General features: G+C 38.6%; 1 protein-coding gene across 2 annotated transcripts; it reads left to right on the forward strand.

Moving 5' to 3' along the window:
- The first annotated feature begins 7,880 nt into the window (after window positions 1–7,880).
- mul3 (mitochondrial E3 ubiquitin protein ligase 3) lies at window positions 7,881–10,535 on the forward strand. Of its 2 annotated transcripts, none has more exons than XM_028593950.1 (5): window positions 7,881–7,965; window positions 8,140–8,258; window positions 8,516–8,603; window positions 8,693–8,813; window positions 8,900–10,535. In XM_028593950.1, exons 2-5 carry the CDS (start codon window positions 8,142–8,144, stop codon window positions 9,390–9,392), a joined length of 819 nt encoding a protein of 272 aa, XP_028449751.1. In that variant the 5' UTR covers window positions 7,881–7,965; window positions 8,140–8,141; the 3' UTR covers window positions 9,393–10,535. The 2 variants fall into 2 exon arrangements, with proteins under 2 accessions (XP_028449751.1, XP_028449750.1); XM_028593949.1 differs by having other exon boundaries at window positions 7,892–7,997.
- The last annotated feature ends 4 nt before the right edge of the window (window positions 10,536–10,539 follow it).

Genomic DNA, 10,539 nt, shown 5'->3' on the forward strand with positions numbered 1-10,539 from the left:
CCAGATCCATGGTGTGACCCGTTGAAGGGGTCCGACCCTTAGTTTGGGAACCACTGGACTGTATATTAAGTAGTCAAAAGCTCAATCAGCTACAACAGTTAAATGCTACTTATACTTGATGATCAGTATAAACAATCAACAGTGTCATATATAATCATTTTTGTCTACAGAATCAATACTTTTACTTTGATACTTTAAGTATATTTTGCTGATAAAATTTTTTGAGTGCAGGACTTTTACTTGCAATGGAGTATTTCTACACTGTTGTATAGTTACTTCTGCTCAGGTAACGGATCTGAGTAGCCTACTTCCTCCACCAAAGCTATAAATTAAACTAAATGCAATTATTAAGCACAGAAATATGAGTCCTTTAAGGACTTACAGACATAATAAAGGTAAAATCTGAATAAATGTGTAGAGGAGCATAAATGGGATGGATGTTACTGATGAATCAACACCTTCCTAAGACAATTTATCCCATCTGTATAGTGCATATAGCTGCAAGAGGGTGGCTGGAGAATATTATAGGTACACCTTACAATATAATACAATCCAATAAAACATTACAACTAACTAAATCCCCTAAAACTGCCATGAAGTTGAGGCAACACAAACAGCATTTACAGATTAGGCCATCATCATTTACATTCACAGTCCAACAAAATACACACAGGAACCATTAAGCCTTTTTATTATTGGTTCAGACCATATAGAAGACCATACTGTAAGTATAAATTTACATGAACTGTGTAGTTACATGCAATAAAAACCATTTTCTCTCAGTTGGCTCTCAGATATGGAGCCAGTCATAGCTGACACACTGCTCTCAGATAAGATAATGCTACTGCTCAGAGAATGATGCATGGTGCACATACAGTATGTGATGAGTTGTAAAGCTATTAATTCATAAAAAACAGTGTGGGAAGACTGACAAAAAAAATTGTCTGCTTTTTCTAGAATGTCCAGCAATGTGGAAAAACATGCAGTGTGTTTGTCTCTGGTCAGATGGTTGCTCTGTCATTATCAGTGTGCATAGTGTGAAGAGATGAGAATTGTGTAATTTACTTCCAACCATGTTGAAGACACTTAGCTGAAAACAATGCACAGAACCGCTCCTTGTTTCCCCATGCACTGACTCCTCCAGTGGCATCATGTGCTTTACTTTGTGTTTTACTGGTCTTGTTTTACTATGAGCGAATGACTCACCAAGGCTTATGAAAGCGGCGTTGATGGATGTCAGAATAACCTTCATATGAAATGAAAGTACATTTTTGAGCTTTTAAGTTTTGCTGGATGAATATTGTGGAATTTCAGGACAGAAATCTCTGTTCCATCCTTAGTTTCTTTTGCTTCTTGTGTTTTTTCTGGGGCCTATCTGTGTGCACACTTCCTTATTTTAATACAAAGCATTTTAACATTGTCTCTGATAATGTACAATCACATAACATTCCAGAATGTCTTCATTTGTTAGCAATGACAGAAATAAGTAGTCCAAATGCAAAATGATTGTGCTACTTAGGTGTCATTACAGCCAACATTTGACACCACCAATGTTTTTCTTTTGCATCTGCGCTCTCTGCGTTCGTTGCACCATCATTGCAGCCAGGGAATGACTGTAACGGCATTGTAGCGGGACTTTTAACACATATATACAGTATCTCACAAAAGTGAGTACACCCCTCACATTTTAGTAAATATTTCATTATATATTTTAATGGGACAACACTGAAGAAATTACACTTTTCTACAATGTAAATTATTAAGTGTACAGCTTGTATAACAGTGTAAATGTGCTGTCCTCTCAAAATAACTCAACACATAGCCATTAATGTCTAAACCGCTAGCAACAAAAGTCAGTACACCCCTATGTTTAATTCACATAGAGTCAGGCAGATTTTTTTTTTAAAGGCCAGTTATATTCATGGATCCAGGATACTGTGCATCCTGATAAAGTTCCCTTGGCCTTTGGAATTAAAATAGCCCCACATCATTACATGCCCTTCACCATACCTAGAGATTGGCATGGGGTACTTTCAATAAAATCATCTCTCAATGCAAATCAAACCAGCTATTAGGCTAACTGAAATAAAACCATGCCAAACTCTAGGTATGGTGAAAGGTATGTGATGATGTGGGGCTATTTTAGTTATACAAGCTGTACTCTTAATACTTTACATTGTAGCAAAGTGTAATTTCTTCAGTGTTGTCCCATTAAAAGATATAATGACATATTTACTAAGATGTGAGGAGTGTACTCACTTTTGTATATATATATATACATATAGTGTAGTTGGGACATCACAACGGTACGGAAGTCCTGACGTGTTGTTTACTGTAAATGCACAGTTTCTGAATATGGGCTTTGTGCATTTCTCTGTGGATTGAGCCTTTTGGATACTTTAACAATATTCATATAGCACCTCGACCTGAGTTTCTAATCAGAAAAGACATGGAAATCTTAGGAACACATTTTTCACATCCCTCTGTAATAAAAATGATCTTTGCTTCCAAAGAGGATAAGCAACTTCCCTCTCATCTTTCTTAGATTGTAACTATGGAAGCTTTTGTTTGCACTAATAGATTAGCAGCATCTTTTTGTTACGAACATCACTTGACAAATGAGATATGGTGCCAGTTAGAGGCTGCAAGGGGTCTCATTTACAAAAATGAAAGCCTTAATTGCTCAAAATGAATGGGAATTATTTATTGTTGGTAATTAGCTCCCTGTGGAGTATGTTGAGATGCTGATATAAATGTCTGAATTGAGCTACGAGCTGTCAGTCAATAGACTAGATATTTCAATGGAGGCAATGATGGTAGTTGTGAAGGTGCAGCAAGCTCATCAAACTGAAATAAAGATCAGAGAGCGAAATTATCTTCCCAGCAGGGAAGCCAAAAGCAATGTAAATCTTTGTTTATGTGTGTGTGTGTGTGTGTGTGTGTGTGTGTGTGTGTGTGTGTGTGTGTGTGTGTGTGTTTTTGCTTTAATGCTTGATAAAGTCCATAAATCCTGATAAAACAATGAGACGAGGAATACTAATGCTATTTAATTTTGTCAAGCTTGCAATCACAAAAATATTATCTCTTCAGGAACTAAGAAAAACAGCTCTGTTTTGCTTTGTTGTTTTTTCCATTATATCTCGTGGGTGTTGAAAGCGCACAACAATTTGAATGGAATTTCTCAAGCATGTCATCCATCATTTAAAATGGAAACATAAAAGTCACCAAAACTGCACGTATAGGCAGTATAAACTCAACAGTGATGATATGTTTTAGCAGCAGTTCCCTGTGGATTTGCCAACCTGCACTCAGAGGACTTTTGAGAGGTTTTGTTATCCAACTCATTTTAAGTCATGCTAGGGGTGCACCTCTTGGGATGGCTGTCTGTCTGTCAGCTCTTGGATCTACAAGTTAACATCTCAATAACTATTGGATGACATTTTGTGGAGTCATTCACAGTCCCCAGAGTAAAATTTCCAATGACTTTGGTGATCAATATAAAGCATCAATACCTGCAAAACAAAGGACATTCATATCAGCCTCAGCTGTACTTTGATTTCAGTGCTAATTAGCAAATGTTAGCATGGTAACACACCAAACTAAGAAAGTGAATGTGATAAACATTTAGCCTGGTAAACATCAGCATATTAGTCATTGTGAGTATGTTAGCATGTAATAGCATTTAGCTCAACTGTGTCTTAAGTTGTGTCTATGGCTGTAGACTCTTGTTCATTTAACTCAACCAAACATTTTCTGAGGTAAACATCTCCACTTGTGTTACTGAGCACTAGACCTTCCATTTTCAAAGCCACAGAGTCTCCTATGTCAATGGGCTTCTGATGCGCAAAACATAAATTCAAACATTTGTGTTAAGTATGCATTATTAGTGGATAACTAGGCTACAGCTCCTGCGCCACTCATTCTCCACTATCTTAAATTAATTTATACCGTAGGGAAATAGTGCAGAGAAATAGTTTGGCATAAACATCCTGGCTGCTCTGAAGCAGTGTGTCTTTTGTCCGCTCTCACTCATCAGTGAGTACAACAAATATGAGATAATTTAGAGCCGTGAAAGTCAGAAAGGAGGATTCATGGACATTATTGGCTGATGAAATAAGAATAACAACTATTCCTTAACCAAAGATTATTCATCATTTTGTCATGATGTATTGCTCTGTTTCGCATTAATCCATTCATGAAGCAACTGCATATCTCCACAGAGATATGAGACTGTTGGTGTCATCAGTGTCAATAGAGGCGTTTGTTCCATGCATGGTTGGAGACGCTACACCAAGGTTACACACGTTTGAGGGTTTGAGTCAAAGGCGTTTCAACAATAAGGAAACTGACGTCATTATATTTTGAACTGAATGCCGTTTTGCTTTCAGTGAGCAGTCAAGGACAGACGAGGGATGAACGCCTGAATCAAGTAAGGAGTAACTAAGGGACAAGAGCAGCTCTAGTGGTATGTACAGTATATTATTCAACAATTCTTTCACATTTTATTTCACAGCCTGGGGAAAATAGGATGGAAACAACAGGTGAACAAAGCAAAATCAGAGGATTAGTTGCTTCAGCGTTGAGTGCACTTAGGGGATCTTGACCTCTGCACTGTAAAATCTGAGAGGTCATGAGATGGATAACATGAGAAAAGAAAAGAAATATCACTCTGCTATAAACTTTTATACCTTTCTCCTATCTTGTGAAACACTGAATGTCTCATGAAACTCAGCCTGTAAATCGTCGCTTTCATAACTATATCCTTCAGATTGGCAACAATAATCAGGATAACACCATGGTAACAAGTTACATATTAAACTACACATTAAAGTAAGAGTTGTCTTCTCAGAGAGACAGGGCTGACTCAGACATACATAGTGCTTTTTGCAGTGGTGGAAGAAGTACTCAGAAGGCAAAATACCACAGTTTAAAAATACTCTGTTACAAGTAAATATTAGTGAATTTAAAGTACTTTAAGTACCAAAAGTAATGAAATCTCTAGGAGGAGTTAAAGTACGACATGTGGAAATGGCCAAAATCACACTAATTTCAAAATGGCGGAATTCCTGTTGGGTTTAGGGTATGACTCCAATGACGTTTTTTGTACATCTTGACAGGTTACATATGTGTACCAAGTTTCGTGAGTCTACGTTAAACACACTGCAGGTGCTAAAATTTTTTTAAGTTTGTAGGTGGCGCTAGCGAGCCATTTTTTTGTGACTATTCCCAACACCCTTAAAATACATAGATTTTCACCAGACTTGATGCCACCGCCAATTTTAGTGAGTTTTTGAATATGTTAAGCCCCTCAAAAAGGCCGGGAAAATAATTCCTTCAGTTTCGCCAACAGGCCTTCGCCGCTGTTGGCGCTCGGGCCTTAAAAATATTCAATATGCAGAGTCTTCTCAGGACTGTGTGGGTAGCTTACACATTGTGCTTGATTGACATCTCTCTCAACCTTGCGTTGATTTCATTGTACCTGCCGGGCCGGACAACTGTTGACACATTAGTGTTTAGAGTTTGGTGACATCACATAACTTCCAGCATAGCTCCACCCACCTAACACCTGACTAGAAGTCTAATTAGCCAAATGAAAACACCTGTTTGCAGAGCCTTTAATTAGCAAAATAACTAGTAACTGATGTGTCAAATAAATGTAGTGAAGTAAAAAGTACAATATTTTCCTCTAAAATGTAATGTAATATATAGCAACATAACATGGAAATACTCTTATTTCCTACTACAGTAATCATCTTGTGACAACCAGGAGTTCTTGTCCTACAAACTGCAGTTATCCACATAATATCCTTAAATACATTTTAGAGGTATTTTAGATACTTTATATCTACTCCACTAAATTTTGGACAGCTACTACCCTATCAACACACCCATGTGGGGCCCATACATGTTGGATATGGGCTGGTGAGTGGGCCCCACTTATTTTACAGTCAGCCCATACAGTTCTTTAACCCTTGTGTGGTGTTCATATTTTTGTTACACAGCCAATGGTCCCCACCACATTATTAGGCTTTTAAATCAATACAGCCATAACAATGTATGTAAAAATGCTAACAATCTGCTAATAACAGATGTTTACTTTAGCTCAATTACCAATGTATACTTCATTTATGGTTCATATTTGCCATTTACCCCTGTGACATCACATTTATGATCATATGATCATTTTAATTTTTTTGTGAGAAAACAAGGAAATTCAAGGTAAAAAAAAAATAGAAACAAGATTGTTGATCATTATTGGTGCTTATTTCTTAGAACATAATCAGAACAGGTGAAAGTGCTTGAAATGTAGCAATTTTGTCATTTTGTGTGGAAATATCAGGTGCAGATTTACCCCCACAAAGTTGTAAATTTAGTGCCACATCACCCAATCACAACAATTAATTAAGTGACAATGATATGTAAATACATCAAAGACATTAGTACTCATTCTGCATAATGAGTACTTTCACTTCTGTACTTTAAGTGCATTTGTTGCCAATACTGTTGTACTTTTACTGTGTGTGTGTGTGTGTGTGTGTGTGTGTGTGTGTGTGTGTGTGTGTGTGTGTGTGTGTGTGTGTGTGTGTGTGTGTGTGTGTGTGTGTGTGTGTGTGTATGTGTGTGTAAAAGTTAAAATCTTAATTATGAGCTTTTACTTGTAAGTATTTTACAGTATTTTTATAGCGTGGCATTGCTACTTTTGCTCAAGAACATATCTTCCGAAATGTATCTTCCACCACTGAGTGAGTGTGGGCTTAATAACAAACAGAGTTCAGGTAGCCTACTGAAGCCCAAAGGACTACATGTTTTAACACATTGCTAGCTAACTGAATGTTAAACTGAACAGTGTCAATTAAAGTGTGCAAGAAAAGTATAATAAACTTAGCACAAAAAGTAAGGACATTTGTGTTTGGTAGATTATTTCTCTGTGGTAACAATGCTTTTTGGCAATAAATCTTATACCGTTGGAAAGCCTGTTTAGTTCCCTTTCAAATGGAGCCTCATTTGTAAGGAACATGTATTTGTGGGATAAGCAGCAGGGTTGCGCCCATGAAAAATTTGACAAATCTTCTCTGCAAATGCCAAACAGCTTATTCTGCCATTGACTCATTTGGTGGATTGGATGATTGAAGTTTGAAGAAACAAGACATATTGGCAATTTAACAATTTATTCATTTCATAAACAGAAGGCTCTGTAGCGTGTGGAAGAACCATACACAGCCACAGCAGCCTGGCACCTCCTCCTCATGCTGGTCACACACTGCTGTGGGATGGCATCTCATTCTTCAACCAGCATTTGTCGCAAGTCAGCCAACGTGGTTGTGTTGGTCACTCTGGCACGAACACCACGCCTAAGCTGATCCCACAAGTGTTCAGTGGGGTTGAGGTCAGCACTGCTGGCAGGCCATTCCATCCTCTCCACTCCCACATTCTGGAGGTAGTCTCTAATAAACCCCGCCCTGTGGGGGCCAGCGTTGTCATCTTGGAGGATAGAGTTCGGTCCCAGACTGTGGAGATATGGGATGGCCACTAGTTGCAGAATCTCATCTCTATATCTCTCTGCACTGAGATTGCCTCCAATGATGACAAGATTCGTTTTTTCCAGTGAGGGAGATGCTGCCCCACACCATCACACTGCCTCCACCAAAAGGTGTTAGCCTACTCTATCGGTGCAGCAATCAGCATATCGTTCTCCGCGTCTTCTCCACACTTTGACTCTACGATCCAACGGCTGTAGGCAGAATCATCCAATCCACCAAACACCAAACGAGTCAATGGCAGAATAAACTATGGTTTCAACCAGAACACTGCTGCCACCTAGTGGTCAAAAATATCATAAGCAAAACGTTGCTTATTTCCTATTGGCTGATGAAACATGACGCAACGTTGACGAAGCAGGAAATTAAACTCAACCAGAACCTGTCTATGACAGCTTTTGTTTTCGATTTCGTGACCAAACTGCAGGTGTGTCCGAGTTTTACCTGCTAGTTTAGCAGGTACGTTTTATTCCACTTTTCTGGTCTTTATCTGTAATTTTTCTTCCCAGCAACCGACGTACTTCTGCACTGATTATTAACGTTAGGCCTAGAGTAGTTTACTTTGACTTATGTTGACCTTACTACACCTTCCTTATTACAGATATGGGTGATTTCCCTGTAAACCCGCTGGTTTTGGTTGGTGTCGGGTCCAGCTTTGCCTTCTCTGGCCTTTTCTATCATCTATACCAAGAAAAGAAAAAAGAATTGGAAAAGCTGAAGGCAAGTACTGTACATCATTGTTTGAGTATTAACACATCTCTGGTCTTGTAATGATTTAAAATAAATATAAAAACTGAGTGTCCCAAATGATGAGGGTCTTATTTGAGACAGCTTAGGGGTAGTGTTAGGGTAGCACAGGTGGTTTAGCAGGTTCATAATTAATTAAGGACATTGTATGGGGAACTTGGGACACTAAATTGCACGTATACCTTTTTAAAATGCCAATCTTAAAGCTTTTTTCTTCTTCTTCATTTTAGGAAATACCCATTTTCAAGCCAGATCAACATTTGGTCCGAGTACTAAGAGCATCTCCCCACAAGCGACTTCAGTATGTTGCTGTAGAAGGTACAAACTACAATGAACATTTGAGTAAATGCAGTTTCGTATGGGATCAATCCCAGATATTTGATAGTTTCCTTCATATCTGTTTGAAGGTCTGGTCCAGGCGGATGGGGAGCCTCTGGCCAGCCAGTTTGTCCCACGATGCTTTGGTGTGATTCAGAAGATCGCAGTTGAGGAGCACAGGAAATACTGGAACTCCATCACCAAGACATGGTACAATTTTTTTTTCTACAAAATAAAACCAAGTGTCTTTTTATCAAGCAACTAGCCTCGTAACAACCTTTTGATTACTTTTGCAGGAATTCTCGGACAATGAACAGAAAAGAAACCAACAACTCTGTGCCTTTCAGTCTGGTCAGCCCTGGAGCCTACATCACTGACTTGTATGTGAAGATTCAAAACCCTCTGGAGGCCTCGGGGTGCTACCTGGATAGGGTTTATTTCAAAGTAAGACGTGCTGAAGAGGGCTTGGGGAACTTGGTGATGCATGGCCTCAGCGGGGAGAAACCAGTGGCGATGGAGGAGAGTGAGGAGCTGCTGCGTGTGGGGAGCACCCTGACTGGTTTCGGTGAGGTGGTGCTGGAGGGGGGCCAGGTGATGAGGCTGCAGGCCCCGCAGGACGGCCGCAAGTTCATCCTGGTGCCCACTGACTACAGGAGCTTCATGGACAGGCACGAGAGATCAGCCAGCATGTGGAAGACGCTGACTGCTGTTACTGGCATCACAGGGGCTTCGCTTCTAGCCAAGGCCATTTACTGCTTGGTGGGAAAACAGGATGACAGGTCAAAGTAGGCTTGGAGACGTGGCTACTGCAGGGTTAACGGCCTTAAAAAAGCTGTGTCACAGTTTTTTGGGCGCCCCATTACTGCTGCCGGTGTTTTACTTTAGATTCCATGGCACTATCCTGATGCTAACATAATTTGTCACTTGCCATATTGCAAGGTTATAAAGCTGTGAGGGGCACAACAATATTGGATGAGACATTAGACAAAGCACAACATTTTAGAAAGACGATAACAAATTAGAAAATACGAAAACAAACAAAAACTTTACAAAAAAGAAAAGGTAGCAAAAACAATTTTAGTTTGCAATTAGACAAAACCCAAGTCAATTATGTATTTTCTAAACTGTTGTGTTCTCTGTTATTGTTAAATATTTAATTGAATTGTTTCTTACTGAATGGACCACTCAAACAAAAGATGTTTAATCACTGTGTGTGTGTGTGTGTGTGTCTGTGTGTGTGTCCGTCCGTCCTAGACCTCAGTCTGATGAAGACAATAATTAGGTCTGTAGGCCTAAAAGAGTTTGTGCTGTAGGTGACTGGGGCCTTGGTACAAGATAAAGACAAGTACAAATGAGCTTGAAACCTGATGTTGCCTCTAAGCTACAGTATCTCTAATTTATTTAGCAGTCATTGGGCCATAATTAGTATAAGCATTGCAATTGATAAAACACCTGAGGAGCAGGCATTCAATGCAGGATTTTGGAAATTCAAAGCTACTTTGTAAAGGGAACATTTTATTTTTGTAATGAAAATGTTTTTTTTTTTTTTTATTTGTATTTTAGATCATATCAGTCAGTTTAAATGGGTTATGTTTTGTTATCATTTATTTTCACAATCTTTTACTTTCACGATTTTAACTGTGAACCTGATCAAAGAAATTTGTGATATCTTGTCACCGCCAGTCCAACTTTCTGGTCATGTCCAACAGGATGGAATTAAAATCCAATCTTAAAGAGATTTGTACAGAATCTATTTAGCAGAATAATCTTCTACCTCCTAGTTAATTGTTTTTACTGTATTGTTTTATGACCTGCATTCACTGTTCAGTATGTAGACAAAAAAAATTAACACTAAACACTGTACACAATCTTATTTTTTTCAAAGTGATACAATGTCTTTGTATTTAATAAATCACTTTTTAAAACCTTAAAGCAA

Source organism: Perca flavescens, chromosome 12, assembly GCF_004354835.1.
Source record: "Perca flavescens isolate YP-PL-M2 chromosome 12, PFLA_1.0, whole genome shotgun sequence".
NCBI lineage: Eukaryota > Metazoa > Chordata > Actinopteri > Perciformes > Percidae > Perca > Perca flavescens.